This window comes from Schistocerca nitens, chromosome 1 (assembly GCF_023898315.1).
Source record: "Schistocerca nitens isolate TAMUIC-IGC-003100 chromosome 1, iqSchNite1.1, whole genome shotgun sequence".
NCBI classification, from domain to species: Eukaryota; Metazoa; Arthropoda; class Insecta; order Orthoptera; family Acrididae; genus Schistocerca; species Schistocerca nitens.
The window spans coordinates 1,094,944,633-1,094,963,840 of NC_064614.1; the positions used below are offsets into that span (position 1 = coordinate 1,094,944,633).

General features: G+C 40.9%; 1 protein-coding gene across 1 annotated transcript in view; it reads right to left on the reverse strand.

The window, feature by feature from the left end:
• Window positions 1-16,900: 16,900 nt before the first annotated feature.
• The window catches only part of LOC126238324 (coiled-coil domain-containing protein 149), a 52,771-nt gene continuing 50,463 nt past the window's right edge, over window positions 16,901-19,208 (reverse strand). The window contains exon 11 of the mRNA XM_049947783.1: window positions 16,901-17,129. Coding sequence (XP_049803740.1) covers window positions 17,014-17,129 — 116 coding nt within the window. The 3' untranslated portion in view covers window positions 16,901-17,013. The remainder of the gene's footprint in view (window positions 17,130-19,208) is intronic.

The following is a 19,208-nucleotide window of genomic DNA, read 5'->3' on the forward strand; positions in this document are numbered from 1 at the left end:
TTACAGATGACATGTCAACATTTTATAAATAGAGATCACTCACTTTACAAATGAGCTCCATTTGACCTAGAAAAGACATAACTAAACTAGTTGTCATTCATCAGACATCCATGAAAGGAATGCCTTGGAACAAGGGAGGCCAGGTGAACAGCAACTCATCTTTACGTAAACAAATAATCTTCCACGTTTCTTTTAGATGAAATTGCAGATCTCTGAAGATCACTTCATTGATGGCCTTGTAGTATATGTCCTAATTCCAGTGCTTTTTCTTATGTTGTGAGTCTTTTGCCTGTTTTGATGCTGTCCTCTGTTTTTTTCCTACATTTTGTCAATCTTTTTATCTCCATGTTACTATTACACCCAACATCTAGAATTCCCAGTTCTTTCATCCATAAGGGTCTTTCACAGACTTCTTTCCTCACCTTTCCTCTTTAGCACTTCCTCATCTCATATTTTGTCTGTCCATCTAATTTTTAACATTCTTTGATAACAATACATTTCAAATGCTTTCCTGTTTCTTCTTCCCCGAAATTCCAACAGGCAACATCTCAAATCCATATAATGCAGTACTCCAGACATACATTTACAGGAACTTCTTACTTAGTTCCATATCAATACCAGATATAAATAGATCTATTTTACTGAGCAATGCTTTCTTTGCCTGTGCCTATCTGCTACTGATATCTCTCAGGTTTTCACCATCCTGTGTAATCTTGCTTCCCAGATAAAACCAGTAAGGCCCACCATTCCCTCAGTTCTTTGTGGAAACAAACTCTCATCATGCGGTAAAGAAATAATAAATTAAAACATTATGCTTGATGCTAAAGTTTTACTGCAGGAAGAATGAACATTTGGTAAGCAATAAACTCTTTTTCTTTTGGGGCTGTAAACATGGAAAAGTATACAAACGATTTGAAATTATATCTAAAGTTTGTCAGAAGTCATTAAGTGCTCTTGTTATCAAATGTTGGATTATAAAATGTAGGTAATTTTGCACTACTTTTTAAGAAAAGTTACTTTTCCATGCATCTCAAAATTTATGACATCAGAATGTTAGAATATGTGTTGTTCAGTTAAATAATTTTTCAGGTTTTTTTATTCATTTATTGATTCGTCCTTTGATCATTGTTTAGAGCAATATTGGATATGTTAGTGTACATTTACAATTTCAGCTGCAGAGCAAATTATAGTCTGAGCACTTATATTATTATTTCAAAATAGATTATATGTCAAATAATTAAATAAAACACACCAGACAAAAATTTTAGTACTAATTTAATTTACTACATATAGGCAATCGATTTCAATTTCTGCTGCAATGAATAAGACATAAGAAGAATTTTCAAGTCTACTGTCTACAAAATGTGTTACAAAGAGAGTTAGTAGTAGAGAAATGATAAATCAAAACATCATGACTGATGCTGAAGTTTCATTGTATGAACAACGAAAATGTAGTAAGTGGTAAAGTTTTTTTCATTTAATTATTTTGGGGGAGAGGGGGGGGAATGTCATCAAGACAAAGTGTTGAAAAGGTCTGAAATTATATGTAAATTTGGTTGGAAGTCACTAACTCTAGTACCTCCCGCCGCGGAAGTCAAACACGCGCCAGAACAAATGGACGTGGCCAGCCCATAGAGGGCTCCGCATCCGTGGCAGCTCTTCCGCGTGGCGGCTCTTCCGCGCCGCGGCTCTCGCTCAGCGAGGGCGCCACCGCTACACCACATGCAGACCACGGCCAATAGCCTCCCTCCGGTTTCGTATATAGGGACCCACTCTGCCCTAGTCCAGTCAGTCTGGTACTCGCTCTGGATTGCATCTCTATCTCGGCGGTACTGCATTTTGGTCGTTGCTCGTTGTTGACATTTGCCTGGCTCTGGTTCTGAGTGGATTTACTGTTGGTGCTTGGCGTTTGGTATTGTGGTTTCTACAAGCCTCCATTGTGTATCTCTTCCTTGTTGTGTCAGTCCTAGTCGGTCATTGTCGGTTGTTGTCGGTTGTCTTTGGTCTCGTCCCTGTGCCTACCCGGTGGTGCGTGCTCCACCGCCTTCCCCGCCTGGCGGCTCCGATCCCGCAGCCCAAGGCGTTCCAACAGTTGGTTTTGGTTACTACACTAACTGCTCTCATTCTCAAAATGCTGGCCGACTATAGTCTGCATAATTTGTGCTCCTTGAGTTACACTGTCTCAAGTCACATATATAGTTTGTAACTTAAATACTTGATTTTTTGTGCCAAATGTAAGATTATATCCCTTAATGAGAAGGTTATGACAGGATTTTGATTTTTTTAAATACAGTCAATAATTGTATGAAGTACTGAAAATCAAATTTATTTCCCCTGGAAGCTATTAGGTAGGCAACTTGTGACTCGATTCATGGTGGCCATTTTAACATGTCAGTAATATAGATTCTCTTCTTTTGCTACTGTACCATTCCCAATTTTGATGTTAAGTATAAGGGCCATTCAAAAAGAAACAAGCCAGAGGCATAATTACAGAAATCAGTACCTGTATGTTACAAGGATTGAACCTGGCTGTTGAGACACTTGTCCCACTGTGACACAAGGCTGTGAATGGCTGTCTCATAAAATTCCTGGGGCTGCAATGTTAACCAGTTCCACACATACAGCTGGACATCATCGACTGAAGTGAATCGTTCGCCCCTCAGAGAGTTTTTAAGGTGACCAAAAATGATGTAATCACAGGGAGAGTGATCTGGACATATGGATGGTGACCGAGAACCTCCCATTTGAATTTCTGCAGGAGTGCCACGACTGTGTTGGCCGTATTAGGCTTTACATTGTCACGGAGCAGAGTGACCCTACAGATGAGATTGTCTGGTCGTTTTAATTTGATTACTTGGCGAAGGGTGGTCAAGGTTTGCGAGTAAGGCTGGGCTATCACTGCTGTCCTGTGCTGCAGTAAGTGAATCAGAAGGGGGCCGTCTTGGTCAAAGAAGAATGTCAGCATAACCTTTCCTGCATTCGTGTGGATGGCGTTGGCTTTTTTTAGTGATGATGACACTGGATGCTTCCACTGGAGACTTTGTCATTTTGTTTCTGGTTCGAAGTGATGACACCATGACTAATCTCCAGCGACCACTTGTGCCAGGAACACATTCCATTCCTGAGCACAGTGCTGCAGATGAGCTAGATTGTGGGCCATTCGATATCATTCTTGGTGTGGGTGAAACATGTGGGGGCACCCAATGTGCATACACCTTGCACATGTGCAGTAGTTCCTTCACGATGGTGTCAACACTTCTGATGCTCAATCCAACCGTGGCAGCTATGGCTTTGTCATTAAGCGATCCTGGGTAATGAGTCCATCCACCAGCTGGATGATGTCATCGGTAATGCAGTGTGGTGCTCTAGGCCGTGCAACATCAGCTAATGGCACACGTCCTTCCCTGAAGCATTTGTGCCGTACCTTGACCCTTGCAAGGGACACGCAGTGTTTGTCGTACACTTGTGACATTCGTCGACGAATGTCCATTCCACCTACTCCTTCTGCTGTAAGAAAACAAACACCTCTTTGCTCTTTTGTTGATGCCTCCATGTCACTGTTTGCAATGCAACTGGCAGTGTTGAATGACTGACGCACGCTGCTGCTAGCTCTGTATAGTCATGTGATGTGCACGCGTACCCTCTAGCGACATGCTATGAACTTCAACGCTCTGGTCGGAACCACACCTCGTTACACACGCCACAATATTACCCCACTGTCACCGATTTGCGCATTCCAGACTCCAGCTCATTCCTTTCTGAATGCCCCTTATAAGTTGTTATAGATGAGGAACGCTGACCACTAAGGAAGAGTTTCAGTTATGGTAAGATATGGAGGTCTGAGTAACTCAAAGTTGGGGAATTGGATTTTCCCATTGCCAAGTCATTTTGTGGTGTAGTCAGGTGCACTGTCTAGATGAAACATTATTGTTTCTTCTGCAATAGACTAATATTACTCAGTTATTGTTTAACCTTTTTGAAGATAGTCAATTAACAGAGTTTGTGTCACATTCCAAACAATCAGTGTCATGTTTTTTCTAGGTCATGACATCATCTTCCCCTTCTTTAGAACTGAAGAACAAGCTTCTGTCTACTATTTCAGTTGTTGTTTTGATTTGGCACAATTCCACCTGTGAAATTTAAATGACATATTCTTGTAAAATGTGGTACCTACAATCTTGTCAGTTTCAAGTGTACTTGAAGGCTGATCTTCCAAGATATTGCGCACATTTTTGAGAATTTCTGGTTGATTGCACATTTCATACATCTTCCATATGGATCATCTTAGACTCTTTCATGGCCTCATTTAAATTCAGCAGCTCAAGGGAGTTCTTGTCACTGCAGGTTCACCAGCCCCAGGTGACAAGACTGCATGGGAGGGATTTTTTGGTGTTGAAAGGATGGCAGCTGCTGAAATGTAGGTATTGTATTTCATTGGTAGCTTTAACGTGGAGAGTGGTCTGATGGACCCATCAAAGAAGAGGTTGTCAATGTACAGGAAGGTGGCACACTGGGTTGAGTAGTACCCGATGAAGCCCTTCCTATTCCAGGCCTGTCATAGTTTCACCCTATCCCATCAGAGACCAAGCCACCTGAGGAAGCAACTACATCATAAATGAGATCTGCTGCAACCATTAGACTGGTTTTATACTGTTAAAACTACCAACAGCTATCCACCAGAATGAATGGCCACTGCCAAACTGTGGCCAAAAGCAAAGTGGATCACCCTGTGGCACAACATGCAGCTGAACACAACATGCTTGATTTCAGTGGCTGCTTCACAACCCAGGCCATCTGGATCCTCTCTTACACGACCAGCTTTTCTGAACTGCACAGATGGGAATTATCCTTACAACACATTCTCCACTCCTGAAATTATCACAGAGTCAACCTGTGGTAAACTACTTTCCCCACACTCTCCACCCAACAGTTCCATCCCCTCTGTCCTATCACTTTGTTCCAATTCATGTCCCCTCATCCTCATTTGCTCCACTCTCTACCGATGTCTTTTCCCCTTCTCTGCAGCTTTCCTTTTTTGCTCCCCATTCCCCCTACCCCTTCCTCTCCCACGGACTCCCAACACTGCACCTGGCAGCCTTGTCCACTTAGTCCCTGCATGCTCCACCAGGCAGCACTGACTCCTCTGCCTCCCACCTGTAACCAGCTATCCCTTTTCCTTTCCTACCCCTACTCCAGATAGTTGCTTCCGCTCAATGGGATACAGTTGTATTCTGGCCAAAGTGCCTGGAGATTGTGGTCATGTGAGCAGGAGGTGTGCTTGGTTGTGTGAATGTGTGTATTTTTTTCCCCTTTCTGGAGAAGGTTTTGGCCAAAAGCTGAATGTGTAACAGTCTTTTTGTTGTGCCTGTCTGCAACTCGACATACCATCTCTACACTGAGCAGCAATCTATCCTTTTCACAAAACAATGAAATATCCAGGATGGAATAATGACAATATTATGAAAAGGGTAGTTGCTACTCACCATATAGTGGAGATGCTTAGTGACAAATAGCACAACAAAAAGACTGTCAACAATAAGCTTTCAGCCAAAAAAGCCTTCATCAGCAATACACACACACACACACACACACACACACACACACACACAGAGAGAGAGAGAGAGAGAGAGAGAGAGCTCATACACACACAACCACCACAGTCTCTGGCTGCTGAGGCCAGACTGTGAGCAGCAGCACATGATGGGAGAAGCAACCGGGTGGTAGGCAGTAAGGAGGAGGCTGGGCCAGGGAGAGGTAGGGACGACGGGGTAGCGGTGGGGATGATAAAATGCTGCTTGTGGGAGCTTGCTGGGATGAGGTGGAGAGAGGGTAGGGCAATTATGTGTAGTCAGGAGCACTACCACAGGGAAAGAAAAACATTCCACAAAAGGGGTCATGAGGCGGTGCCAACTAGATCGTCCCCTCAATTCACTATTGACCTTTGAGACTTTAAATAGTTACTGCGTCATTTAATTACATTTAGCACATTGTCTTCTTTTATTTCCTTAGTCATGTTAAACAGTTTTCGATCAGTAGTTTCCATACCATTTTTACATTTTATTTTGATTTTAAATACAGATTTTGTTTCATTTGAAACTACTGGTGATGCTGGAGTGTTATGTTACCTCATCCCCAGAATCATCTGCCAGCTATAGTTCACATTTACATAAGTATAGGACACCATCAGGCTATCACTAGCACTTTTTAACATACCTGCATGTGCAAAGCATTTGATGTTGGTATATCAGAATACTCTGAACGGTATGTTATGATCCTCAGCCATGTTATCCATATTGTGTACTCTTAGATTTTTTTTTTTTTTTCAGCAGACTTGACTTTCACTGAATTGAACCTATTATTGGTACAATTCTGTTGTAATAGATTTGCTGATGGCAGTAAGCCAAGACCAGTCATAATCTGACCCACAGGGAGTACCACCCCTGTGATCAAGATAGACAATTATGAATACTTATAGCTAACATGACCTTACAGTACTGGTATTGCGAACAGCTGAAGGGAAGGGGAAACTACAGCCATTATCTTTCCTGAGGGCATGTTCTACTGTGTGGTTAAATGATAATCGCATCCTTATGCCTAAAATATTACAGAGGTAAAATAATCCCCCAATTCAGAACTCAGGAGGATATCATAAAAAAAAATTAAAAATTAAAAAAAAAAAAAACAACAACAACAAACAGCACTCAATGGGTTGAAGTGTGGAATGTTCAATCATCAGTTGGGTACGTAGATTACAGAATTTAAAAATGGATATGGATAGTTTGAAGTAAGATACAGTGGGAATTGGTGAGGTGTTCTGACAAGAAGAACAGGACTTCGGGTCAGGTGAGTATGGGATTATAAACACTAAATCAAATAGCAGTAATGCAAAAGTAGGTCTAGTATGTTGTTGTTGTTGTTGTGGTCTTCAGTCCAGAAATGTTTGATGCAGCGCTCTATGCTACTCTATCCTATGCAAGCTTCATATCACAGTACCTACTGCAACCTCCATACTTCTGAATCTGCTTAAAGTATTCATCTCTTGGTCTCCCTCTACAATTTTTACCCTCCACGCTGCCCTCCGATACTAAATTGGTAGCTGGCTACTGTGGCCAAGTGGTTCTAGGTGCTTCAGTCCGGAACTGCGCTGCTGCTGTGGTCACAGGTTCGAATCCTGCCTCGGGCACGGATGTGTGTGATGTCCTTAGGTTAGTTAGGGACTGATGACCTCAGATGTTAAGTCCCATAGAGCTTAGAGACATTTGAACCATTTGATTTGAACTAAATTGGTTATCCCTTGATGCCTCAGAACATGTCCTACCAACCAATCCCTTCTTCTAGTCAAGTTGTGCCACAAATTTCTCTTCTCCCCAATTCTGTTCAATACCTCCTCATTAGTTACGTGATCTACCCACCTAATCTTCAGCATTCTTCTGTAGCACCACATTTCGAAAGCTTCTATTCTCTTCTTGTCCAAACTATTTATCATCTGTCCATGTTTCACTTCCATACATGGCTACATTCCACACAAATACTTTCAGAAACGACTTCCTAACACTTAAAGCTATACTCAATGTTAACAAATTTCTCTTCTTCAGAAATGCTTTCCTTGCCATTGCCAGTCTACATTTTATATGCTCTCTACTTTGACTATCATCAGTTATTTTGCTCCCCAAATAGCAAAACTCCTTTACTACTTTAAGTGTCTCGTTTCCTAATCTAATTCCCTCAGCATCACCCGACTTAATTCGACTACATTCCATTATCCTCATTTTGCTGTTGTTGATGTTCATCTTATATCCTCCTTTCAAGACAATGTCCATTCCGTTCAACTGGTCTACCAAATCCTTTGCTGTCTCTGACAGAATTACAATTTCATCGGCGAACCTCAAAGTTTTTATTTCTTCTCAGTGGACTTTAGCACCTACTCCGAATATTTCTTTTGTTTCCTTTACTGATTGCTCAATATACAGATTGAATAACATCGGGGAGAGGCTACAACCCTGTCTCACTCCCTTCCCAACCACTGCTTCCCTTTCATGCCCCTCGACTCTTATAACTGCCATCTGGTTTGTGTAAATAGCCTTCCGCTCCCTGTATTTTACCCATGCCACCTTTAGAATTTGAAAGAGAGTATTCCAGTCAACATTGTCAACAGCTTTCTCTAAGTCTACAAATGCTAGAAACATATGTTTGCCTTTCCTCAATCTATTTTCTAAGATAAGTTGTAGGATTAGTATTGCCTCACATGTTCCAATATTTCTACAGAATCCAAACTGATCTTCCCCGAGGTCAGCTTCTACCAGTTTTTACGTTCATCTGTAAAGAATTCGCGTTAGTATTTTGCAGCTGTGACATATTAAACTGATAGTTCGGTAATTTTCACATCTGTCAACACCTGCTTTCTTTGGGTTTGGAATTATTATATTCTTCTTGAAGTCTGAGGGTATTTCGCCTGTCTCATACATTTTGCTCACTAGATGGTAGAGTTTTCTTAGGCCTGGCTCTCCCAAGGCTGTCAGTAGTTCTAATGGAATGTTGCCCACTCCCGGGGCCTTGTTTCGACTTAGGTCCTTCAGTGCTCTGTCAAACTCTTCACGCAGTATCATATCTCCCATTTCATCTTCATCCTCTTCCATTCCATAATATTGTCCTCAAGTACGTCGCCCTTGTATAGACCCTCTATATACTTCTTCCACCTTCCTGCTTTCCTTTCTTATGCTTAGAACTGAGTTTCCAACTGAACTCTTGATATTCATACAAGTGGTTCTCTTTTCTCCAAAGGTCTCTTTAATTTTCATGTAGGCAGTATCTATCTTACGCCTAGTTAGATATGCCTCTACATCCTTACATTTGTCCTCTACCCATCCCTTCTTGGCCATTTTGTACTTCCTGTCGATCTCATTTTCGAGATGTTTTTATTCCTTTTTGCCTGTTTCATTTACTGCATTTTTATATTTTCTTCTTTCATCAATTAAATTCTATATTTCTTCTGTTACCCAAGGATTTCTACTAGCCCTCGTATTTTTACCTACTTGATCCTCTGCTGCTTTCACTGTTTCATCTCTCAAAGCTACCCATTCCTCTTCTACTGTATTTCTTTCCCCCATTCCTGTTAATCGTTCCCATATGCTCTCCCTGAAACTCTCTACAACCTCTAGTTTAGTCAGTTTATCCAGGTACCATCTACTAAAGTTCCCACCTTTTTGCAGTTCTTCAGTTTTAATCCACAGTTCATAACCAATAGATTGTGGTCAGAGTCCATATCTGCCCCTGGAAATGTCTTACAATTTAAAACCTGGTTCCTAAATCTCTGCCTTACTATTATAAAATCTATCTGAAATCTTCCAGTATATTCTTCCACGTACACAACCTTCTTTCATGATTCTTGAAGCAAGTGTAAGCTATGATTTACGTTACGCTCCGTGCAAAATTCTACCATGTGGCTTCCTCTTTCATTTCTTACCACCACTTCATATTCACCTACTATGTTTCCTCCTCTTCCTTTTCCTACTATTGAATTCCAGTCACCCGTGACTATTAAATTTTCATCTCTCTTAAATACCTAAGTAATTTCTTTTATCTCATCATACATTTCATCGATCTCTTCGTCATCTACAGAGCTAGTTGGCATATAAACTTGTACTACTGTGGTAGATGTGGGCTTCATGTCTATTTTTGCAACAATAATGCGTTCACTATGCTGTTTGTAGTAGCTTACCCACACTCCTATTTTTTTTATTCATTATTAAACCTACCCCAGCTTTACCACTATTTGATTTTGTATTTATAACCCTGTATTCACCTGACCAGAAGTCTTGTTCCTCCTGCCACCGAACTTCACTAATTCCCACTATATCTAACTTTAACCTATCCATTTCCCTTTTTAAATTTTCTAACTTACCTGCCCGATTAAGGGATCTGACATTCCTTGCTCCGATCCGTAGAATGCCAATTTGTCTTTCTCCTGATAACGATGTCCTCCTGACTAATCCCCACCCGGAGATCTGAATGGGGGACTATTTTACCTTCACAATATTTTGCTGAAGAGGACGCCATCATCATTCAACCATACAGTAAAGCTGCATGCCCTCAGAAAAATTACGGCTGTAGTTTCCCCTTGCTTTCAGCCATTCGCTGTACCACCACAGCAAGGCCATTTTGGTTAGTGTTACAAGGCCAGATCAGTCAATCATCCAGACTGTTGTCCCTGCAGCTACTGAAAAGGCTGCTGCCCCTCTTCAGGAACCACACGTTTGTCTGGCCTCTCAACAGATACCCCTCCATTGTGGTTGCACGTACGCCTACAGTACGGCTGTCTGTATCACTGAGGCACGCAAGCCTCCCCACCAATGGCAAGGTCCATGGTTCATGGGGAGGAGGGGGGGGGTGTCTACTAATGAATAAGAAAACACAAATGAGTTTAAGCTTCTTCTATGAACAGCATAGTGAATGCATTATCATAGCCAAGATAGACATGAAGCAAAATCCACCACAGTAATACAAGTTTATATGATAATTAATTGAATAGAATGTCATCAGTGGTGGGCTACCCGGCCTTTGACCATTGTCTGTGGGAATGTGCACAGGTTGCCTGAACTCTTACGGGAATCGTCTCCTTAGTGTGCGTGAGTAATGAATGGATGGGCAAATATCTATTAGGAACATTGTGAATGTAGATTGTGGACAGTTTGGAATGTAAGTCTCACGGGAAGCGTGCAAGGGATAAGTCCCTGCAGTCGTGCTATTCATCTGTGTCCTCGGTGGCTCAGATGGATAGAGCGTCTGCCGTGTAAGCAGGAGATCCCGGGTTCGCATCCCCGTCAGGGCGCACATTTTCAGCTGTCCCCATCGAGGTGCATGAACAACACCTGTCGGCGGCTGAGGGTTTCAATTAATTATCATTTACTCTAGAGAAGCTGCACGTTCATCAATGGTACCTGTTCTTTCGAGAACAGTTACTATCTTCATACAAGTTTATATGCCAATTAGTTCTGCAGATGATGTAGAGATTACAAGAATTTATGAAGAAATAAAATAAATTATTCTGAAAGGTGAGGGAGACAAAAATTTTGTTGTAATATGGGGCTGGAATTCTATAGTAGGGAAAGGAAATAATGACAAATAGTAATAGAATATGGGCTGGATGAAAGTAATGAAAGGAGAAGCCACCAGATAGAATTTTACACAGAGCATAATTCAATCATCACTAACACTTGTTTAAAAATCATGTACAAATGTCGTGTACATGGAAGAGACCTGGAGATACTGTGTGATTTCTCCTGTAGTCTGCATAAGTTAAAATGTCAAGATAAATTGTCAGTTTGCTCACTACTGAACAAATTACAACATTTGATTTACGACTGAAAATGGCTGATGAAAGATCTTTTAAAAAAAGAACATGATATTTATTTGTACCCAATTCTCTCCACAGCTGATTCTGCACTTGCTCTTGTTGTGTCTGAAGATTTGTATGCAGGTGCAGTGTTCACTGTTGGACAGTAATAAGTCAAGTGATGCATATGTAAAATTGTACCACAATATGATGATGATGAAGAAGACTTATTACACTTATTTATTTTAAAGAAAGTGTAAAACCTTATTACACCATGGATTACACTTACAAAAAAAATATAAAAGATATTCTGTAACTGGAAGGTTCCAGATTGATCACGTCATCGTAAGACAAGAGATTTCAAAATCGGATGTTAAACTGTAAGACATTTTCAGGGGCAGATGTGGACTCTGAACATAATTTGTTGTTTATGAAATGCAGATTAAATTGTAAGAAATTGCAAAAAGGTGGGAAACTAAGCAGATAGAACATGGATAAATCGAAAGAACCAGAGGGAAAAGAAATACAATAGAAGACAATTGGGTACCTTTGAGAGATGAAATAGTGAAGGCAGCAAAGAAGCAAACAGGTAAAAAGACAGGGCCTAGTAGAAATTCTCAAACAACCAAGTGTTGGACAGAGGGGGACCCTCCATGGTATACAGTTCGTGTAAAGAAACAAAGTACTACACAGTAAGTGTAAAACAAAGCATACAGCTAATAATAGAAAGATGTTGAATCAAATGCATTTGGCTATTGAGAAAGCAATGTGTGAAGCCGTCAATGACTGTCATAGCAGAATAAGCAGAATACTCTCAAAAGCTCTTCCATAACACATAGAGAAATTCTGGTTAGTATTCATTCACAGATGAGACAGGAACTGAAAATTAGGATTGAAAAGTAAAAGCAGAAACATTAAACTCCATTTTCAAATCTTCGTACATCCATATTTAAATTGGATGAAGGTGGGACACAGCTGGTATTTTTTTTTTTTTTAATTAAAAATGAAACTCCTCCAGCTGTACTTAAGATTTTATATTTACTTGGCTACGAGTTTCGACGTCGTATCAACACCATCTTCAGGCCCGTACACTTCGATGAAATCAATCGTGTGTGGCTCAGTACTAGAAGTCTGCGGTGAGACCAAAGCATGCTCCACATGGATGGTGGGCAGTAGCTAGAGTGAACATTTTCAAATGTTCTTCTATCAAGGAAAACACGACAGTATTGCCCCAGTTTAATTCTTGTCCTGCTGAAAAGATTAGTGAAATAGGTATTAGCATCAGTGGCAATGAGGCACAGCTGAAATCACTAAAATTAAATAACACTCGAGGGTCCAATGAAATCTCTATCAGATTCTATACTGAATTTGCAGCTGACTTTCCCCTTCTATTAACACTAATCTACTGTAGATCCCTTGAACAACAGACTTGGCCCAGTAGCTGGAAGAATGCACATGTCATGCCAGTCTACAAGAAGGGTAGCAGGGGTGACCCATAAAACTATTGTCTTTGATATCGATTTCTTGTAGTCTTATTACCATATTTTGATCTCAAACATAATGAGATCTTGAACAGAATGACTCCCTCTGTGTCAGTCAGCAAGTATTCTGAAAGCATTGACCATGTGAAATCCAACTCCCCTTTTCTCACGATATCCTGAAAGTTAAGGACCTAGACAGCATCAAATATTTCACCTGGGCATTGAACTGTATTCGACTTCAAGGTGTTTCCCCTCTTAATGGAGGGACAGTATTGTGGTTCCTATCGTTATGCCCAGTAAGGATCTGTTGTCCCTTGATCAGTCCAACCAACATCCACCACGAGTTATTCAAATGGATGGTTGCTCAATTGGATCCTCAAATCTCTAGATCTTTTGTCTCCTTACCAGCGCGGCTTTTCGGAGGAATGTTCTCTGATCAATCAACTGCTTTGTTTGGAAACTGCAGTTCAGCAGGGCTTTTCTCAGTGCTGCCATCTTGTCACACTTTCCTTCGAAAGGCCTACAACATGGCTTGGCAACATCACATCTTTCTTACACTCCATGAATGGGGTCTTGAGGACACCCTCCCAATTTTTATTTGCCAGTTCATGTTCTACCAGTCATTCTGAGTTTGGCCTCGCACCATTCTCAGCTCTCCATGGAGCCAGAAGAATGGCATTCCACAAGGTACCTTATTAAGAGGCCATCCACCTACACCCCATTCTCCATGACCCCTCGGGGGGGGGGGGGGGGGGGGGGGGGGGGCAGATTTGTAGCTTAACATCAAATTCCTTTTTGTTCAGTCATGGGCCATCTCTTGGGGGAGCATCCCCTGTCTAATAAACTTTGTGAGATTCAAGGGACTCCTGCCCTGTGGCATTCTCCCTTCCACCTCTCCCGGCAGGAATCTAAGACCCTCTGCCGTCTTCATACAAGCCAAGCCATACCAGGTTGACCCATGGCTTTTTATGCCATAATGAGCCCTGGGTAGTTGTGGGATTCTTCCTCATCATGATCCATATTTCTGGACTGCCCTCACCTTTTGGCCCTTTACACTAAAAACGCACTCCCACTCTACTTGTCATTCATTATAACATACAATTCCCACATCTGTCCTCGGTTTTGTTTGCAAAAGTGGTTTTTCCTCCCACATTTAAGTGCCTGAATTACCTTGCAATAATGACTCCCTCGGTTAGTGTTGGCATCAGTTTGGGAGGTCTTCAGCCTTGCCTCCATGCCAGCCAGGTTTCCTCTGCCACCCTTGTTTTGTTTGGAGTTTTGTACAATTTTGTTTCCCCTTTTCTTGTCTTCTTCCCCTGGTGTTGTCCTCATTGTGTCATGATCACGGTGTAGTGAGAGGATTGGACTGAGGATAGGTCAGTGGCATTGCAGAGCATCGTCGTGCATAGCGCCTCTGGGTGCCCCGTTCTTGCCCCTCTCCACCCTCTTCTGATTTTTATTCTTCCTGCCACCCCGATATTCCTTCTGTCTCTTTGTTTACCAGTTTTCCTTTCCCACTGACTGGACTGAACTATTGGTGATGTTCCTCCCTTAGTTTCTCCCACCTTGGATCAAGCAACCGATGATCTCCATGTTTCACATTTAAGCAATTGCTCACACAGGAGAATCACACCTACTGTTCGATCACTGAACAGATTCCTTTATGAAAGACATAGTAATAGGCATTCCTGTCTAAGAGAAACAACTGAAAGAGTTGAACACAAAAAAGTCACCAGTCCACATGGAACCCCAATTTTTACAAAGAGTGTTCTGTGGCTTTGGCTACTTACTTAGCTTGTATTTATCATGAATCTCTTACCCAGCACAAAGTTCCAAGTGAATGGAGGAAGGTGCAGGTGACACCTGTGTACAAGAAAGGTAAAAGAATGGATCTTCAAAATCACAGACCAATACCCTTAACAACAGTTTGTTTCAGAATTCTTGAAAATATTCTGAGTTCAAATATAATAATATTCCATGAGACCAAAAAGCTTCTGCCCAAGAATCAGCAAGGTTTCAGAAAGCACTGCTCATGCGAAACACAGCTTGCCCTTTCCTCACATGATGTACTGTGAATTATGGATGAAGGGCATCAGGCAGATTCCATTTTTCTCGATTTGTCATCACATGCTATACATCAAATAAGTTTCTTAATAATAAACTTAAATCAGCTTATATTTTTGATAGTTACTTTGGTGTCAAAAACAGTTCCAAGCTAGCAAATGCAGTCAAGGAGATATAAATATATACCAACTAATGTCACATTAGCATCCTTGGATGTAAAAAGACCTCTACAGTAATGTCCCAATAAAATAACTATTGAAATTATTAGACATAATCTCCTGTTCCATAACAAGATCAGTACTGTAGAGTGTACAGAACTAATTGAGTTTCTAGATTTTGTTTTAGCTTACAATTTTTTTTTTTTACCTTCAATGACAAAATATATTATCAAAAAGATGGGCTTGGGGTGAGTAATAGTCTAATACTTTAGGAGATATAATAGAGGGAAACATTCCATGTAGGAAAAATATATCTAAAAACAAAGATGATGTGACTTACCAAATGAAAGTGCTGGCAGGTCGACAGACACACAAACAAACACAAACATACAAACAAACACACAAAATTCTAGCTTTCGCAACCAACGGTTGCTTCGTCAGGAAAGAGGGAAGGAGAGGGAAAGATGAAAGGATGTGGGTTTTAAGGGAGAGGGTAAGGAGTCATTCCAATCCCGGGAGTGGAAAGACTTACCTTGGGGGAAAAAAGGACAGGTATACACTCGTGCACACACACACATATCCATCCGCACAAACACAGACACGAGCAGACATTTTGGGACTTCAGGAGATATTTTTGAGAACGATTTACAATGTAAATATTTTTGCCAAGTTTCCACAGACAAAAGATAAAACGATTTATTATAAATGGTATGTTGATGACATTTTATTACTGATAGAGGGTGACATCAGAGAGGCCAACACATTTGCCCAAACGATAGGTAGCATGCATCCAAAAGTAACTTTCACTACAGAAGTTGAAAAAGAGAGTTCCATTAACTACTTTGACCTTTCTCTTAAGAAAACTGACAATAAACATAAGTTTTCGATTTTCAGAAAAACTACTTGTACAGATATAACAACGAAAAAAATCAATTACTGACAAAATTATTTAATTGGAGAGAGAAAAAATCTACTCACCAAGTGGCGGCAGAACACACACATACAAGAATGCTGTAATCAGCAAGCTTTTGGAGCCAGTGGCTCCTTCTTCAGGCAGAAGGATTGAAGGGGAAGGAAGAAGGGTGAGGGAAAAGGACTGGAGCAGAGGTCTAGGAAAAAGCGTAGATCTCAGGAAAATCACCCAGAATTGCAGGTCCGGGGAGACTTACTGTACAGGATGAGAAGGGAAGATGGACTGCTGGAGACTGCATTGGAGAGGCAGCATTTGAAACTGACTGCACAATGATTCTACAGCTGGCAATGCACATTTCATGTAAGGGCCATGAAGATAAGATATGAGAAATCAGGGGTCACACGGAGGCATATAGAGTCATTTTCCTTTGCTCTATTTGCAAGTGGAACAGGAAAGGAAATGACTAGTAGTGACAAAGTGTACCCTTCACTGCACACCATACATTGGCTTGTGGGGTATGTATGTTGATGTTGATGTAGAATGTCAGGCCCAGGCTTGCTTGCTTCCTTCACTTGCCCGGCAGAAATCTGCCAATTTACAATTAACACCCTGTAATTCTGCAAATATACACATATAAAAGTAAAATGTGACACACTATCTAGCTTTTGGAACTAAGTGTGCCTACACTAGAACTGCAAAATTGTACTGGCCCAAAGTAAGCCTCTCTAGTTACAGATAGTTATGCCCCATCCTCAACGTATACAATATCTGCAGCACCAAGTTAGAGCAAGAGGACAATGTAGCCAGCTAGGGCATTGGAGACACATGAGTGTATAAAAGTCTGACAACATAAATTGAAAATATTACACCTGATTGCAAAAGAAAACATTTATTGTATATACATAAATATTAACATTTATATAATATATGATTAAATACAATACATATAAACAAAAAAGGGAATCACAGCTGTTTCAGCAGATGCTGGCTTTAGGCAGGAAGAATCATATCTTGTATAGCTTATGGGAATCCATATACAACTGGCAGGCGCAAACTGAAAGAAAGTTATGCACTAGTTTTTGACTGTTGTCTAATGTCTTCAAGAGCTTTCTGTACCAGCAGCTGGAGCTGTGGAGGCAGACAGTCTTCCAAAGACCCTGAGGTATTTTCATCCATTGAACCTGAGGAAAAACATTACTACGGATAATTATCATTGTATTGTTAAGATTAAGTACAGATGAATGATCCAAAGCAGTACACAATCAACAGTTTTCAGATAATGGTGCAGCAACTGATCAATGTTCTTACATATTATCATTTGGCTTAGTTGACTGTACATAATGAAGCATGTGTGTTCATCTACATCTACACGGATACTCTGCAAATCACATTTAAGTGCCTGGCAGAGGGTTCCATTATCTACACAATACTGTGGACTGATCCTCAGCTTTCTTCTATAGCTGTTTCCATAAAACTGTTACTGAACCCAGGGTTCATACTTTATACTGGAAATAAGATCAATCACAATTAGAAAAATATCCAATCAAAATTTGTCTGGAAACAAATACTTGTTAGGAGATGACCCATTCTGCCCTGTGGTAGCCAGTCATCTGCTGACACTAGAGATGATGCTCAATATGGCACTCAGTATGGTGTCCACTCTTACATATAGCTCCCTCCTCATTTAATCACAAAACTGTGCAAACACACCTGGCTGCTCTCAAATTTGGTAACATACACAGTACACACACTACTGTAGAATATACCCAGCGTTGATTGGTGTGGAACACATCAATGCCTTTAAATGTCCCCACAGCCAGAAATCCAAGGGATAAAGGCAAAGAATGGGAAGTTCATACTATGAGACCATCTCTATAAATTCACTGTTTAGTAATTTTTGTGTTAGGTACTGTAAAACAAGATGAAGAAAGAGGGGTGGGGTGTTGTCCCACTGTGTATAAGTCACATCCATAGTCTTATTGCAAGGGTAAAGTTCTCCAATAGCATGGGTAATTTCTCACATAGAAACTTGTATTAAACGTTATCTGCTAATCTGGCTGATAAAGTGTATGATCCTATGAATCTACCACCCTCAGTTCCTACCCAAACTGATACTAAAGGTTATACAATGCCTTACTTCCATCTGCCCACATGTGATTATTGCAGTAATTTATTGTCCCACTTTGTGGTGGATCCTACTTCACACATAAATAAAATGAGAGCCTTAACTGCAGATCATCACTACTACTCCTTAGAATCCACTGGTAGAACTGTAATTTGGCATGGCGATCCTGAGGGCTGAGATCTGGTACAGCCTGTAAACGATGTGATAAAGTAACTACTCACGAAGAGTTGGTCGTGCAAGATTAGAGTTGCTGAAGGCATAAACCACAAATCTTTGCACACTTTCTACAATATCATCTCTACTCATTGCACCAATCATTTCTCCACATCAAGCATGCTAACTGTACAAGGCCTTGTCTTTGTTTGCGATGACCTTCCATGTCCATCTCCAGATGGAGTGCGGCATTGAGGATGTCTTTTGGTGTGACTAATTGATACTGCTGGCTAAACTGTGGCAGTACATCTGCTTGTACTGCTACCGCAAATGCAGAGTACATATTTGGCATCGCCAGTGAGAGACCAAAATAACAGTGCCTATTTCACTTGCTGCTAGGGCTGCCAACGTCTGCATGCCACCAGCGTGGACCGGCTCTCTCTTGCGTCATTCACACTCCTTGCAGATTCAACCTGCTGATTAGGGCAGTTCCGCGACACGATTTTGCTACAACAAACTTTGCCTGTTACCATACTCAGCTTGGACTGTTCTTTCTCAGTTAACATTCGAGTGCATGTGTAACACTAGTGCTAAGTCACTGCAGTTGTGTTTTCCCGTGTACTTGGTTGTTGTTATAAAAACTGTAGATACTGCGTAAACCATAGCCACATACCACATTTGCATACTCTTCACAGAATATTAGGACTCTATTTCACTGTTTAGTAGTTCACAGCCCACAGAATCATTAATAGGGACTTTTTCCTTCTATTTTTAACCAGCACAGCATGAGTATGGGACATTTTTTCTAAAACACCCTAAACAAATATGCAAAAGTGGGCTCTCTAGATTCTATCATAAATATCATGCTTTCACATGTAGTTCAAAAAACAGTAATGCCTATAATGAGGATGCACTTATTTCAGCAAACCATCACTGAATGGCAAAGGAATTTCAAAAGAGATACAGTTAGTCACTTGCATAC